Below are 17,368 nucleotides of genomic sequence, written 5' to 3' on the forward strand. Positions count from 1 at the left end.
CTTATGTATTATAGATGCTTTGTTCAGCCCTACTCTAGAGTAAGAGCTCCGTGCTGTTGGACCTGCTTTCGAGGAGTTTAAAGTTATCTTTTGTGGGGTTACTAATTGGTTAAGGGTGGTCTTACTTTGTATGGTGGTTTGAGGCATTTCTGTGGAGGCTGGGCGCTGTGGTTGAGAGGGTCCTGCCAGAGTTTTTATGAGTGGCGAGTTGGCCTTAATCGCTTTCTCAACACCCGTGAGCCTATCCCCTAAGCTGATCATTTTTTCAATCAGGGGAGATATTAATGTTTTCAACATGTTTTCGATCGAGGCCAATAAAGAAGCCGGAATAGGTGCTTTAGGGGTGGCAGTGCTGGGAGTGTTGGGCAGTGGGGGATTTGGGTTTAGTTTTTGTTGCTTTGCCTGACTCCCCATTTGTTTAACCCCATCGCTCTTCCTTTTAGCAGAGGAGACCTGTGGTGACACTATAGATTTGAAATTTAACTTTGGTCGTGCAAAAAGGGGAGTACCCTGGGAGCTTTCAGTTAGTTGGGATTGTCTACAGGGCTGGGGACTAATGGTTGCAATAGTGCAAATAGGGGAACTAATTTGCACAATTCCTGATTCCACAGGGGCGTACGTGGATTTGCATAATTTATTTAGTTCCTCCAGCAGTGATAAATCTGGTGCTGCATCGGCAGTCTGTGCGAGAGAACATATACTGGAAGGACAATCCATGACGGGGGATCGTTCTATTCTCTCTAGTTCACTGGAAATGGGGAGAGTTGCCCTCTTAATGAAATAGTCCATCGTTCCCTTAAGCAAGTCACTCTGGGAGGGAGTATTTCTGGTATCCTCCTTGCGGGTCATAGCGAAATGGCTTATATAAGTTAAAACTGGTTCAAAATCGACCACCAGGGAAAAGTTCAACTATGGTGACGCTCTGGAGGGACCTGTAATAAACTGGGGAATGTCAATGAGTATCTGTACCTTTTGTCTTTGTTTTACTTCCTTCCGCAGTTCAAAATCGAAAGGGGGGTGCCCCGTCCCGGCCTCTTCTGGCCTTTGATGGCCCAGCCCTTGTCCCGGGCTTCTCCTGGCGCCGACCCGCGCACGATTCCGTGACGAGGGGGGAAGCCTTGAATTTATGCGCCTCCTGGCGCGGGTCAGAGCGGCTTCCTGCCGCAAAGGACGCTGGGGATTGTAGTTCCCCGGGCTTGTCTCCCCAGGCACTACGGCCGAGCTCAGGTGATCTAGCGCTTCGGCGGCAGCAGGAGACCCCAGCCAACAGTGACGGCCAGGCAGTGGTTCACGAAGTGCCTCCCAAATTCCCCCCAACAACGAGCAGGGCTCCGGGCTGATGCAGGTATGTCCCCCGCTCCACCGGCGGTAGCCTTGAATTTATGCGCCTCCTGGCGCGGGTCAGAGCGGCTTCCTGCCGCAAAGGACGCTGGGGATTGTAGTTCCCCCGGGCCGGTCTCCCCAGGCACTGCAGCCGAGCTCAGGTGATTTAGAGCTTCGGCGGCAGCAGGAGACCCCAGCCAACAGTGACAGCCAGGCAGTGGCTCACAAAGTACCTCCCATTCTGGACTTGTGGCGGCTCAGTCTCTTCCTCAGAAAGCAAACATTCGCATTGGTGACTTTACAATAGGTGCTGCAGCTACTTGTGAAAAGCTAGCATTTGGCATCTCTGGATCACAGCTATTCAGCTCTTCATATACCCATGCACACCAAACATCAAAATATTCTCAGATTTGAAGTAGCGGATCTCCATAACCAATTCCGTGTACTCTCCTTACCCCTCAGATCCACTTGAAGAATATAAAGTGTATCGCCTCAGTGGCAGCCCATCTTTGACCTCTTGGACACCAGGTGTCTCTCCGTAGCTGGACGACTGAATGGTCAAAGATTCATCTCTAGACGCTGCAAAAACTCACTTTCGGTCTATATTAAACGAACTCTTCAGCAGGCTAGGGCTCGCACTCCACAGCGATAAATCCTCCTTCAAACCAATATGGAGAATTCAGTTTCTAGGGACCATAATGGATGCAACAGGGGCGAAAGCAAATCTGTCTACATAGATATTCTATCTATTTATTTTATTTATTTCACTTATATAGCCCAACAGCTACCCAGCAAAGGGTTTCCCGGCGCTAGTGATTCAGTGGTATGTTACAGGACAAGGCATTTTCAGATGTTAAACAGCCAGGTTTTTAAGGCTTTTCTGAATTTCATATAACTCACCTCATTACGTATTGCGTGGGGCATAGCATTCCATAGTGAAGGTCCAAGAAATGCAAAGGATTTTCCACCCATGCGTGATAATTTTATTTTGGGGATCACAAAGTGGTTAGCTGTTGCAGATCGAAGAGTCCGGGAGGGATGATAGGGACGGACTAGCTTTTGTAAGTACTTAGGGGCATTTTTAGTGGAGATCTTATGAATAAAGCACAGGGATTTAAATTTAATCCGGTTCTCTATTCTCAACCAGTGTAACTCCCGAAAATATTTGGAGGTTGATGAGGAAATAGGGATTTTCCATAACCGTCTCGCCGCCGCGTTTTGCACTGTCTGCAATCTGCGGATCGTTGCCTTTTTTGCCCCCAAATATAGCACATTGCCAAAGTCTAGCCTCGATGTTATTAAGGCGTTGATGACAGTTTTCTTAGTGAATTCGGGTAGCATCCAGCAGATCTTTTTGAGCCATTTTAATATTGCGAAGCAAGTGGCCGATGTCTTCACAGCTTGCTGGTGCATGTTCAGGGAGTCATCAACAATGACACCTACATTTCGGGCCTGCGTAGCCGGAACCGGGGGAGTGCCCATTTCAGATGGCCAATGTTGGGGTTCCCCACAGTTCTTTATTTTTTCCCAGGACAATTAACTCGGTCTTATCACCGTTCAGTTTAAGAAAGTTTTCGATCTTCCACCCTGCAATCTTTCCCAATCCTAGTTTTAAGGTGGAAGGATTGTCACTTTCCGCAGAGGAAAGAGAGAAGAGAAGCTGAGAATCGTCAGCATAGGAAAACATTTGCAATCCAGTCTCTTCCACTACTTTAGCAAGCGGGCTCATGTATAAGTTAAAGAGTAGCGGGCTCAAAATCGAACCCTGCGGTACTCCGTGTTTGAAAGTCAGGGTGTCTGAGCAAGCAGATTGAGAGAACTTGGAATGTGCGAGTGTCCAACAATGGTTTAATCCAATTGATGGCTGCACCTCGAATGCCTATGGAATAGAGTGTCCGCATAAGTACCGCATGTGACACCTTATCGAATGCGGCACTAAGGTCGAGAAGCACAAGTGGCACCGTTTCTCCTCTGTCCAACATGGCACGGATGCTCTCTGTTACAACTAGCAAGGTAGTCTCAGTAGAGAAGCCTGAGCGAAAACCTGATTGATGGGGGGGTAGCAGGTCATGTGTAGTTATAAATTCGGTAAGGGACCGATCAACATGTTTCTCCAGTATTTTTGCAAAAATGGGCAGGAGGGAGATTGGCCGGAAATTAGAGGGCAGATTAGGGTCAGCACCTGCTTTCTTTAGCAGCGGATGAATCATTGCGTGTTTCCATTCGTCTGGTACATATTCTTCCTGAAGGGATGCGTTTAAAAGGTCGGTGATGATGGCCATAGCTCCCCTGTTAAGTTGTTTTAAGACTGAGCATGGCAAAGGGTCTTTGGGCGAACCCGATTTGATAGTATTGAGTAGCTCAAAGACGATATCGGTGTTAAGCATAGGCCAGTTTTCTAATGTGACGGGAGGAATATCACAGGCGCTAGGGCCTAGTGTGTCAGTATGATTGCTCAGTCTATCAGATAAGATATTAGGGACAGTCATGTTTGCCTTATTTTGTTCATTTTGTGTTTGTTCAATGCCCTGATATATTTTATCAACTTTATTTACAAAGAAGGTAGCCAATTGGTCACACTGTGTTTTATTAAGGTCTGGCGGGGTTTGTGTGGTATTTGAGCCAGCCAGCTCTTTCACTATTTTAAAGAGTGTTTTAGATTGATTTAGGGCCTATGTAATTTTGGTACATACAAATTCAGCTTTAGCTTTACTACACATCGTTTGATGGTTTGTTAATTTTATTTTATATTCTTTCTTTGCTTCTGGAGAATAGGTCTTCCTCCACTGACGCTCAGCGTTTTTACATCTGTTTTTTTCTTGCTTTAATATCTCGTTAAACCACGGAGCAGGGGGGGGCGGTGATTGTTACCTTTTAACTTCATTTTAGGCAAACATGTATCAATGGCTGTCATGAGCCATTTTTGAACTAATGTCGATAGATTTTGAACCATTGACTTGGTGCAGGGTAGATGTACTTCCAAAAAAGTGTTAAGAATGTCAATGTCTAGTTTTTTCCACTTCCTAGCGAATTGGGTTGGAGCCGATATTTTGTCCTTATTCGACAGTTGTACTTGAAGTGAGAATTTGATAGGAAAATGGTCTGACAGGGCAGGAAAAGTGGCGATGTCATTGATGTTGGAAAAAATAGGATCCAACAAGTGACCGGCAATATGCGTAGGTCCAGAGTTTTTCAGAATCAGGTTGAGGGACGCTAGATCAGCTATAAATTCAGTGGCAGTTATACAGTCCCCTTTATCCAAATGCAGGTTCATATCACCAATGATTGTGAAATTGGCAGTTTTCATTACTAAGGGGCCAATAAGTTCTGACATGCTTGTCAACCAGTTTGAATGCGCGCCTGGTGGTCGATAGATAAGCGCTCCTGAAAAGGTGTAATTCGGGGCGAGTATGAGTTTGAAAATAGGACCTTCACAACTGGAACATGGGAGTCTGTTGAATTCACAGTTGTAAACTTTTAAAAAAATAATTGCTATTCCTCCACCTAACTTATTTTTCCGGTCTAGTCTCATAATGGCGTATGAGTCCGGGAGAGCCACGGCAATATCCGGTCCGGAGCTTTCCTGAAGCCACGTTTCTGTTATGAGCATGGCGTCTGGTGCCTCGTCTAGTAGTAAATTAAATATCTCAGTCTTGTGCTTGGGTAGGGAACGACCGTTCAGGCTGAGGAATGAGAATGATTTTGATTCATAATTAGGATGTTTCTTACTAGCTCTATCCTCCGTAGCTTTCGTCCCTACAGGATTTATGGAAAGTATGCAACTTTGGCATGCAACTTTCTCCCTGCCTAACTCCAAAAGACTGCAGGAAGGTTGTCTTGGGGGTCTCAAGGGCTGCAAATGCTCAGAGGTATATTTTATGAATATGGGTGCAGACTTAAGTTTATGTATGTCTCCCACAGATGGTACCTGCTGCTGGTCCTTGGGGGGTAGTGAAGTTTGAGCCTTAGCCCTGGGGCTCGTCGGAGGCGCGGACGTGCTGACTCTGGCGTGACTCCGGCGCTGAATGAGGCACGTCCGCCAAGCGTGTCCGCTAACGCGGAGAGCATCCGTTTCCTTATGTAGGGATGGCTAGAGCGCTGTCAAAGCTGCCGCCTCCCACCCAAGATGTCTGCCGTTGGGAATATTTTCCCTTGGACTCGAGTACACAGCCCTAAGATCGGCGGTAACCGTCAAAGTGCTGGGAAAGGGATTAACGAGGGTAGATTACCAGGGTATGTGCAAGTAAATGAAAAATAGGATTTAAAAATCGCCGTATAAAATTACAATTAACACACGCTCGTATTCAGCAGGTTAACACACAAATTCAGCAGCAGTTTACCTCCCGGCTTATCGCCTCAGGAGGGGTCCAATTCAATTAAACAAATGCACGAATCTATGATTTATGAATACTGCTCTCTACTCTGATTCGAGCATGTGCTCTATGAAACCGACAGTGTTGGAGTAGGAAAACATTACTTAACTGTAACTACAGTTCTCCAGCATTGGTATTCTGCGGCCCACCCTCCTCCCTGAACAGAGGCTCACCCGGATTACTTGTTTACTCTTATAATACTTTCCACACTTGTGCTAAACTTTTAGGTGTGATGGCGTAGGGAGGGGTGAGACTGGGGAGCCTCACCTCGCTGGTTGATGTTAGGGTTTTCCAATTCAATGAATGTGTTACTTCTTACTCTGTGATTATCCAGTGTTTGTTTTGAAGATTCTGTTTGAGATTCTTGCACTTGATTACCTTTTTCTTTTTTAATGGTCTGGTGATCTTCTCCAGTCTTGCTTACGTGATAACTAATCAGTGGAGGGTTTTAAGTATTGGAGCACAACGACTGGTGCCGTTTGTAAGGAATGTGTTGTTGCAAAGATTGCATATATTAGAACTGTTTTGACTTGACTTCCTTGGTGTGGGTTTTCCACAAATGTTTGCCTTCCATTCCCCTGTTTTTGCTGGCTTTAGCACTTGGCGAGCGAGTGAGAGAAGATGGCTATTTGTAGATAATTCGTTAACTAACTTGATTGTTACATGGGAAATGTAGATCCTTTAAAGTTTTTAAATAAACGTTTTTATTATTTACTTTGTTCGAATTTGATTCTTTTTTTTTAATTCATTTACCAAATAACTAGGTGATGTTACTGCGTCCATCGTTGCTCATATTACTATCATTAAACAGTAAAAGATTACATCTACTTCTCTGTTTGCTTGCAGACTTTTACAGAAATGTGATTTTCCATCTATGAAATTTTCACTTTATTTCATGGGCTATGAGGATAAAAAGGACATCCCCAGCGATACAAAAGAGCGAACAGCGTGGACTTTTTCCAGGAAGGCCACAATAGAACTGACTCAGTAAGTACTATCTCCCGCCTTCCCGGTTGCGCTTCAGCATTTGACCTAGCTTAAACGCCCTTTCCTCTTAAGTGTATGATCGTGGTTTCATCTGCTCTGAACTGAGGTATGGCAATAGTTCTACAGTATGGGGAGCCCTGATTCCTGGAAATGTTTTGTAATATCTTCTTCATGCATTACTCCTTTCAATTGGCGTAAATGGGGGGGGGGGGGATTTCAGGTAATAATGCATCCTGTGTGCATTCCAAACCATTACACTTTTTATGTATTTGAAAGTTCCCATTTGTTTTGCTTTAAAAAGTCAATGTAATGCCTGAGATTTGCCAAAACAATTCTGCGGCTCAACATGTTCAAATCATACCATAAATGATATTTTGAGCCAAAGTTGGTCTGCAAAGAGAAGAACTGGGGCTATTATTATGATTTCATAATTGAGAACTGGGATTCCGAAATATTGATAGATTAGATGCTATAGGCTGTATTAGAGCCTTTTATCTAAGCCACATTGCTCCGATTTTTTTTTTTTTTAGCTCATGTAACTAGAAAGAGACGCATGGGAAAAGGTGCTACGTACCATAGACTTACTGAGAGAATTAATATGTGAGTCATTTTATTGCAGCATTGAATGCACAAACTACAATCACGGACATATGCAATTGCATTAGGAGGGGGTATGTTGAATCAAGTGTCCCTAAATAATTGTTTGTGATCAATAGATGCACCCTCCTTCTCTATGGCCTATTTGCGAGTGTCTTAAATGGCAGAGCATATTCAATTTAGTGTGCAGGGCAGAACCGTGGTTGTGTAACGCCAACTACTTATTTCGTTGTCTAGCTCTGGCGCGCTTGATTGAGGCAACTGGAGTCCATACGTGTATGTCTACTGAGTAGCCTTTTCGGCCTGCTGCCGTCTGTTCTTTCATACAAAGGACCGTAATGGAACTTTTTTCAACATTGGACGTTGCCCTCTTATAGGGCGGTGTTATGGAGTTTAGTGAGTTGGTGGCAAAGCCGTCTCTGTGGGTGAGTCGAGTGTTGGCTTTGCCCAGACCTGAAGGCAAAATTATCGGGGGTTTGTGTGGTCACTAGTGACGGGGTGATTTATACCGGGTTCTTTTTTCTGGGGTGGAAATGTGAATTATATATTTTCTTAGAAGAAGTAGGTCTGGATATTGGTGCCAGAGCTATACGCCGATGTGAGAGGGATTTGCCAGAGGTTTTAAGATTCTGGATCAGAGTTTACATTTTGCAAGTTTTGTTTGGTGCCTCTTTGAGTCTTTTGATGGCAGCGACTTCTTTTAAAGGTCTTTAAGTATAAGTTTGACAATGTTTTCCTGTGGCTTGTTAGGTTTTGCCTATATGCCTTGTTATTTCCTCTTTGCGTGTATTTTTATGGTGCACATGAAGCGAATGCACTTACGGTTGTTTGAGGATTCTGTGAGCCTAGCCCTTAGTTATGGGCTCACCTCCTCTATCGTGCTTCTAATACCTTTTGTTTATCTAGGCGAGTAAGGTGTTGTGGTCTGGGTATTTATGGATGTTAGGTCAGAGTACTGCAAGTCCCTAATGGTGGCAAAGCAACATCTTTGTTCTTTAGGGCAAGGGAGGGATGGGCAGGATTTTGGTGGCTTACAGGGCATTGTTGCGCTAGTGCTAATGGGCCAGCATCACTTCGGATTGGATTGTCTTGGCCAAGAGGCGTGGTTCATGAGGCCTTTGTCCAGTTGAGACAAGTTATATAGAGTTCCGTTATCCCTTATCTGTGTGCTGCGCCAGGTGTTGTAGACTCACCCCAGATTATTCCATCTGATTCCAGGAAGAGCACGCAAAGTTGATTACGAATGTGGAGCTGGAATGCAGATCTCACTTCTGAACATTGAGGCAAAAATATTGTCCATAATACTAGCCACCAGACTCTTACAAGTGAATACTAACCTAATACTTAAGGAACAATCTGGCTTTATGTCCAAAAGGTCGCCCAGGCTCAACCTCCACAGACTCTACAACTGGTTCGGACGGTTTCATTTAGGAAAGATCGTAACCTAATCCTGTCCTTACATGTACAAAAGGCATTTGAGGCCGTCCAATGGCCCTTCTTGGAACGGGCCCTGGTGAGCTATACCACAAATGTATGACCTGGATAGACCTGCTCTATAAAAACCCAGGCTAAAGTCAGGTTAAATGGTGAGCTGTCCACTGAATTCCCCATCCAAAAGGGTACGAGGCAAGGGTGCCCTCTTATCACCCCTCTTGTTCGCCCTCGTGCTGGAGCCCCTAGCCTGGGTAATTAAAACACACCCAGACGTTTAGAGAGAGGGATGGAGAGATGGATGGGAGGCGAACAGATCTTATTATATGTCGACAATATCCTCTTGTATGGAACTAGGGCATCTGAGACGCTACCAGGAGTATTTCAGATATTTGACAGATACGGAGCTCATTTGGCTATCAAATCAATTGGGGTAAGACAACACTATACTCTGCTGGAGGTCATTTCGATAAACAGGACTGCCCAGGGCAGTCCAGTATCTGGGGGTATATGTGACTTCAGAGGAAGGCCAAGATCACAACATTCGAAGGGTACTTGCAGACTTCCATGGGGACGTTGAAAGGTGGAGGATGCTGACTGATGCTACTAGCAAGGGCGGTTATGTACACGATAGTTACACTCACAAAGCTCTTGTATATCCTCCAAAATACATACCATAAGATCCCAGACAAGATTTTTGTTAAAATAGATGGTGAAGTCTGGATGTTGCTACGGAATTGGGGGGGTGGGTCTCTCTAGGGTGGCACTGGCAACACTACAGAGGAATCCATATAATGGGGGCATCTCCCTCCTCAACATCCGGGTATACTACTGGGCAGTACACTTAATAATGGTCAATGACTGGGGGTATATGCCGGGGGATCACCCAACTTTTGCACTGGAGAGTACCAAATTCCAAACCCGCTCATACCTACACCCCCTATATGTGGGGGGGGGGAGGGGGGAGAGGGAGTCAAAGAACCTACTGACAGTGACCCAGATGGCTATTGACACCTGGAAAGAGGTAGCGAGACTGATGAAATGGGGCACAAGGATGACCTGAGAGACACCCCTTTGGGTAGGAACCCTTTTGAAGGAATTTGGAAAACTGAAGGGTTTTGGACAGCGGGACACTTTTGGAATCTCTAAGCTGGACGACCTCATAGAGGAAGGTACAATGATCCCCTTTAGTTCCTAACAGTGGGAATATCATCTACGTAATCTACCATATTTTAAATACCTCCAACTACAGCATGCCTTGCAGGTGGAAAAGATTGTAATAGACGGCGTCCCGGAATATGTGCCATTGGAAGGGAGTCTCCTACAAGGTGAGATAGCAGGGAAAGCAGTCTCATGGACATTTAAGATTGTTCTTAATAATGTCCCGGACACCCTCACAAAATGGAGGACCACATGGGACAGAGAGGTGGGGGAACTTGACAGCGCAGACTGGGAGGCAGCCCTGATGCACCTAAGGGAGGTTGCAATCAAATCCTTCTTGTGACTTTTTCAGTGTATGGTCCTCCACAGGATATATTATGATAGGGCCCGTTTACATAGATTTGGTAGGGTAGAGGCCCTTAACTGTCTGAGATGTGGGGACGAAGATGGGTCATTCAGGCCCACGTTGTGGTCTAGCCCTTTGATATGCTTCTACCGGAATACTGTAGTGGTGGAACTTAAGATACTTGGCAAGTACCTGCCAGTGGACCCCAAGTTCGTCCTGTGGTGGATACCCATGGAGGTAGACGGAACCAGATCTAAACACCTTGTTAGCAATCTGGGTCTCGTAGTTGCAAAACTAGATGTGGCCAAACACTTGGGTGCCCCTGAGTTGCCCGCTCTCAGAGAATGGAAAACCGGGATGGACCTCTATAGGGAGAGAGGCTGTCTGGGAAAGTTCTAAAAGATGTGGAGTCCCTGCTATAGATATGGGAATATGCCCCCCCATATGATATCCAATGAAGTGTACTGTGAAAAAGGTGAAATCTTCACCCGCTGTGGTTATACACCTGATGATACACCTGAACTTGACTCTATTTTTGAAACTATGTATGCTTATACGTTTAATTCCAAGTAGCACTGTTGATGTATGTGATGTTCTGCATCATGTATTGTTACACAGAAAAGTCTAATAAAAAATAGTTCACAAAAAAAAGTGTGGAACTGGTCTAGATTAGACGTATTACAATAAATTGATTTTAAATCTATCTGTTAAGTGTGTCTTCTTTTGTCATTTAATATGATGGCCTAGCGGTCTTTTGAAGTCTAAAGTGGCTCCTTATCTGCGCTAATGGGTTTACAGTAGTGTGGTGCAAGTTGGTCCCTGGCATTCTGCAAACATTAATCTATCTTTCTGCAAAGCCAAGGAAGATTTGATTGCGTTTGGAGAAGTTTTTGTGAAAATTAATTTCTGTAGCACGTGCCACCTCTTGATTTTGTTGGGCGGATTTAGGTCTTGTGCTACTCTAGGACACACACTTGGACGTGGATGCAAATACGCAGGCTGGGCTGTCTTCCATCACCCCTGCCTTGGAGAAAAGTTACATTTTTGGCCACCTCAAAGTCTTTTGACTTGTTTTCAGGATGGCCTTCCGTGTCCGCGTTTGAGCTCTCTAAAATGCCACAGTTGACGGTTGTGGGTGTCTCCGTGGACACTCCTTCCTTGTGGGCGTCCCTTCACACTCCCCCCGCTGGTGTTAGCCCAACCCGTTTTTAATTTGTGGAACTAATGCAAAAGTAAATGCTCAGTTCATGGCCATAACTAAGAGGCAAGGCGTGCAGAGACGATTATTACAGGTTCTGCTACTTGCAGAGCAGTTTGATGTTTTCCGATGTTCAGGCTCAGAAAAGTTGATATTGAAACTCTATTCAAACCACATCCCTCAGCCGTGAGCGCAGGGCATTGTTCAGGGAATTATCCGATGTCGAATTGTGTCCAAATCCTTGCATTGCAGATTACCTTCAAGTATAAAGTTATTGTTGAAAATGGACATTTCTCTCATTTTCTCTTTGTTTTTATTCTTTCCCTTCAACAGTAATTGGGGAAGTGAAGAGAAGAGTTATCATAACGGAAACTCTGACCCTCGAGGATTTGGTATGTTGGCTCTGGTTTACATTCTGAAATTGTGGATTTTATAATCTTAAGAAATTAACAATGAATCATTTTCATTATTTACTTTACGTGTAAATCTGACATTTTGAAAACTCCAACTTATATGTCCATTTTATTTTTATTTTCAACCACCAAGGCCAGTAATTGGTAAGGTAGGAGCAACTTCGTATGCCACTCAAGCCAGAAAATTATTTTATAATCTATTGGCTCCCAAGAATATATGCATCTTGCTTTTGTAATTTTCCATAAGACGATGTCATGTCTGTCACAAGTGATAGGTGAGGGGGTGGAGATCATCTTCTTGAAAAATATTGATGCCCAACTTGGCTGCCCCTCCATCCTTTGAACAGCTAAGGGACACTATTGCTATTGAATAGCAGATTTCCCTTTATTGATTTGTGTAGCCAGGACTCTGTTTCCCAGCATTCCCCGGGCCCCAAGAGCTGGCCCTGCATCAACACACTGTACCTGGTGACTGTCTTTGCGCTATAAAGCGCTTGCTCCACTCCCGCAGCGCAGGCCTTGCCCGGATAAGCTTGGTCCAAGGGCATGCCTGGTTCCGGGCCGCGGCCCCCCCCCCCTCTAACATTTGTCGGTTCATGTAAGAGGAAGGTTCTTTTTGTTATGTGGATTTAGTAATCTGTAACCGCAACCCTTTACTGTACTTACTAAGGGGGGATTGTCCGCTGTCTAGCCTGATTTTTAACAAATCAATCAAAGGAACTTTTGGGCACATTTATGCCCTGATCATTCAGTTTTAATTTTTGAAGTTTTTAAAAAGTGGGGCATAAGGCACATATCTGACGTGTTCGTTCAGCCTCAACTTTTAGGAGTTGTTGAGGTCTTCATGGTGTAGACTGTTTATATGACCAGTGGTGAAAGTGGGCCACATAATTTGTATTTTTTTTCAATGTATTTAAACTGACATGGGCAAGCACAAAGCCAAAAATGCTCCTCAAGAATTGGATACTGCCCGCACAACAATTGTTTCTTTTTTAGTATGGGCGGTAAATGTTATTTCTATAGAAATGGATATGGCAGAACAATACCTCTCTTTAGGAGCAGGGGTGGGGGGGATGGGTCATCTACGGATGATGTCACGCCAATAGTACTGGAGTCGTAGCAAGGGGGTCTTATTGCCTTTGTGCTGTAGAAGCCTGGCTGTTCAATCCAATCAGGAGCTGGCACTAGCTCTTTCTTCTGATAATTGTGCTTCTATTGCCTGCTCTCCCACATCCAAGAGGAAAAGAAAGTGCAGGAAGACTCCTTTGGCGGCTGGTGTAATATATGCCATTTCGCCCGTAACCCAGCTGCGCATAGAGGTAGTGATTCAGCTAGCCCGGTGGCCCTCCAGAACTCCGTTTCTGCGTGGACTACCGTGGGCTCAATGGGGTCACCAAGACTGACGCACACCCCATCCCCAGAGCTGATGAGCTTGTGGATCGGTTGGGAGCTGCCCAGTACCTCAGCACCTTTGATTTGACTTCAGGGTACTGGCAGATTACCTTAACTGAGGGGGCCAAGGAGAGGTCAGCATTTTCAACGCCAGAGGGGCACTTCCAGTTCTGCGTCATGCCCTTTGGGTTGCAAAATGCCCCTGCCACATTCCAGAGACTGGTCAACCAGGTATTAGCCGGGCTGGAGCAATTCAGCGCTGCATACCTGGATGACATTGCTGTGTTCAGCTCCACTTGGGAGGAACACCTGCAACACCTCTGTGAAGTGTTGAAGGCCCTGCAGAAGGCAGGCCTCACTATCAAGGCCAGTAAGTGCCAGATAGGGCAGGGATCAGTAGTGTACTTGGGACACCAGGTGGGGAGCGGCCAGGTGGCGCCCCTACAGGCAAAGATTGATACCATTCTGGCTTGGGAACCCCCCAAGACCCAGACTGAGGTGAGAGCCTTTCTAGGTCTCACCGGGCATTACAGACGGTTTGTCAAAGGATATGGCACCATTGTTGCCCCTTCGACAGAACTAACCTCTAGAAATCAGCCCAGGAAAGTGAATTGGACCGAGGCCTGTCAAACTGCTTTTGATGCCCTAAAAACTGCCATGTGCACAGCACCGGTGCTTAAGGCACCTGACTTTTCTAGTAAGTTCATTGTGCATACAGATGCTTCAGAGCAAGGCGTGGGAGCAGTACTCTCACAGATCAACAACTAAGGCGGAGACCAACCTGTAGCATTTCATTAGTAGGAGGCTACTCCCCAGGGAACAGAGATGGAGTGCAATTGAAAGGGAAGCTTTTGCTGTGGTCTGGGCTCTGAAGAAGCTGAGGCCCTACCTGTTTGGAACTCACTTCCGTGTTCAGACCGACCACAGACCCCTTAGATGGTTAATGCAGATGAGGGGTGAGAACCCAAAACTGTTGAGGTGGTCCATCTCTCTACAGGGAATGGACTTTACAGTGGAGCACCGCCCTGGTACAGAACATGCCAACGCTGATGGTCTGTCCAGATTCTTCCGCCTCAGTGAAGAGGACTCCCAAGAGGTTGGGTAGTTCTCCCCACTTTCAGCTGGAGGGCACACGTGTTAGACCTGACACCCTTGGCGTGGTTTTCCCCTATCTTTTTGCCTCTGCCTCCTGTATTTTTGATGCTGTGCTGGATTTCGTTTTTGCTGGTTTAGATGCTTTGGACACTCTGCCACTGCTGTCCAGTACCAGAGTGTAAGTGCTCCCTATGAAAATTGTCATATTGATTGGATGTACCTGATTGGCATATTTGTATCACCACGAAGTCCCTAGTAAAGTGTACTAGATGTACCAGGGCTGGTGATGACAGATGCTACTAGTGGGCCTGCAGCACTGATTGTGCCACCCACATGAGTAGCCCTAAAATGGTGTCTCAGGCCTGCCACCGCAGTGCCTGTGTGCAGTCAGTGAACTGCCATGTCCTCCTGGCCAGTGTCCCCACTGGCTGGGCCTAACCCTTCCCTTTATATACACATTGGTCACCCCTATGGAAGGCTCAAGGTACCCCCCTGGGCAGGGTGCAGTGTATAGGAAATGAAGAGCATGTACTAGTGCAGGTAACATGCTCTGGTAGTGAGCAGCAGCCATTCACTGCTGCAAGGTTATCTTGCTCCATAAACTAACATGGGGGAGGCTGGTCCCAATGGATACCAGCCTATCTTCCCATAGGAACAAGATGGGACATAAGTGATTGATATCCCTGAACTCAGAATTTAATAACACATCTTTTAGGAAAGGTTGTTTTTAAATTCTGTGTTTGAGAACAGTACTTTTAGAAAGTGACTGTTCTCTTGTCTAACCTTTCTGTGTGCCTGGGCCTGCTTGTGGATTGACTGTCTGTTTTGAGGGTGACAGGGGCTGGGGAGCCCCCCAGGAGGTTGTCTGAGTCAGCCCGTGTTTGAATGACTGCATCTGCAACTAGAGTGGTGGGAGGAGATAGCACCTGGGAGTGAATAGGGCTTTGCCTGCCTGCCACAATGCTGGCTCCACCTCCTGCTGGGCGGCTGTCACCTCTGTCCCTCACACTGAAAGGAAGGAAGAAGCCAGGAAGCCCAAGTGCTCCAGCAACACCCAGAACTGGTTTAGACCGGGATCAGGGCCCACTTGCACAAAGACTTCAAAGACTTTTAGGGGGTATAAGAGAAGGACCGCTGACAACAGAAAATCAGATTCTACAATCAAGAGGAACCTCTGCAAGAAGGACCGCTGAAGGAACTAAGGAAGACTGCCTTGCTGTGTGCTTTAAGAGCTGACCTGTTCTGCTGTTCAACTGAAGCTGAGGAGAAGAGGGACTTTGCTGTGTGCTGTGACCCTGCCTGCTTGACCTACAAAGACTTTGCTGTGTACTGTGTCTCTGAATCTCCAAGGGCCTGAGAAGAGCTGGCCTCCTGTTTTGCAACCCAGGGACAGAAAGGTTGCCAAAGACTGGAAGACTCTGCTGTGTCTCCTGAGGCTGCTGTGTGCTGCAGAGATCGTGGGCTACTTGACAGAGTTTCTGCCGTTGGCCCCCTGTAGCGCGCTGGCTGCTCTCTGACCCGATTGAGAGTGCCGCGCTTATAATTGTCTGCTGTGAAGAAGGATCGGCGTGCTCATCGGCACGTGATTATCAGTGGCCGGGAGATTGTGAGCTTTCCCATCGTGTCATATCTCCCTGGGAGAGCCAGTGACTTCAGGAGTGGCCTGCTTGCAATTGGTGCTCAGAGTTAGCCGTGCTGCGTATCACCGCCGCTGCCCGGTGGCCTGATATTGACCAAGAAGTTGCCGTTCCCCTCTCCAGGGCCGCGGATAAAGAAACAAAGGGACCGCGCTCCAATTGGGCCGTTGCTGAGGGCCTGGCCCGTGGAGCCGCGCTCAGATTGGCTGATTCCCCCTACCCCCCGTAGAAGCTGCCGCGTCAAGAAGGGCTCGTCCAGGAGCCGCGCTGGGAGTGGCTGACTCCTGGAAGAGCTGAAGCGTCACGAGGGGCACGCCTTGTGAGCCATGCTGGGATTGGTCCAACGCTCGCCTCTCGTTCTGAGAGGTGCCGCCGCCGGAGAAGTCGTCCATCAAGTACCGAAGCGCCGCGTGACTACCCGCCTGCACAGAGAAGCCGCCCCCAGGTATCTGACTCGGAGCTACGTCCCGAGTCTTGGTGAGTCCTTGCCTGGGGGGAGATTAACCAGGAAAACACCGGAAGGGGGCAGATACAGTGAAACCCACGCAGAGCGCTTTAGGGGCAATTCTGAGAAACACCACGAGGCAGTGGGAAGCGCGAAGGCCGCAGCTGTGTCTCTGATCACGTTTCAGCATCCTGAGAGCCTCGCTGAACACGGGGGGCACGGAGACTGCCTGCGCAGATTGTGTTCTTGCTTATTAAGATTAAAACTTGGACTGAGAGTAAAGTGTGAAACCTTCTGTTGTAATCACAAAGAGGCTGGATCTGTAGGTTCTTAAGTTACTTTATTAAGATGTTAAGTTAAGATGATAACCCCATCAGGAGCAGCTGTCCTGCTGCTCAGCCCTCACTCAACTGACATTCATAACATACTAACATTCCACTCATCCAACATTCTACAACACATGCATTCTAGCTGAGCAGCAGGGAGACTCAAGATACAACACCTTCCTAGAAGTAATACAATCATCAAGAAAAAGTGAAGACATTGTGCAACTATCTTGTAACTGACGGTTACCTTGCTGAACTAGATAAAGTTATATTTTTATATATACTTACCTGTGTGGTCTCAGTTTGTGGTGTACTTTGGGGTCATTGTGTGTGTTAAGTGCAAATATTATCCACATTGCCTTGGGGATAAGCCTGTCTGCTCGTGCCAAGCTACCTAGGGGGTGAGCAGGGGTTATCTACAGTGTGTGTCCCTTTACCCTCACTAGAAGCAAGGGTCCCTACTTGGACAAAGGTACTTACCTCTGCCAACTAGAGACCCCCAGTTCTAACTTAGGGCAAAGCCAGTAACGTCTCACCAATTCTTACTACTGACATAACCCCTACAAGACTTAAGGAGTTTGCATTAAGTGGGATGGAGTTGATCCAAACAATTATTTTTTTCGAAGGGCCTTCTAGATATCCGC

At 46.4% G+C, this 17,368-nt stretch overlaps 1 protein-coding gene across 1 annotated transcript in view; it reads left to right on the plus strand.

Moving 5' to 3' along the window:
• The window catches only part of GLO1 (glyoxalase I), a 158,132-nt gene that overhangs the window by 111,270 nt on the left and 29,494 nt on the right, over window positions 1-17,368 (plus strand). The window contains exons 3-4 of the mRNA XM_086925889.1: window positions 6,543-6,683; window positions 11,750-11,808. Of these exons, the coding sequence (XP_086782015.1) occupies window positions 6,543-6,683; window positions 11,750-11,808 (200 nt within the window). The remainder of the gene's footprint in view (window positions 1-6,542; window positions 6,684-11,749; window positions 11,809-17,368) is intronic.

Source organism: Lissotriton vulgaris, chromosome 6 (genome assembly GCF_964263255.1).
Source record: "Lissotriton vulgaris chromosome 6, aLisVul1.2, whole genome shotgun sequence".
Classification (NCBI taxonomy): domain Eukaryota; kingdom Metazoa; phylum Chordata; class Amphibia; order Caudata; family Salamandridae; genus Lissotriton; species Lissotriton vulgaris.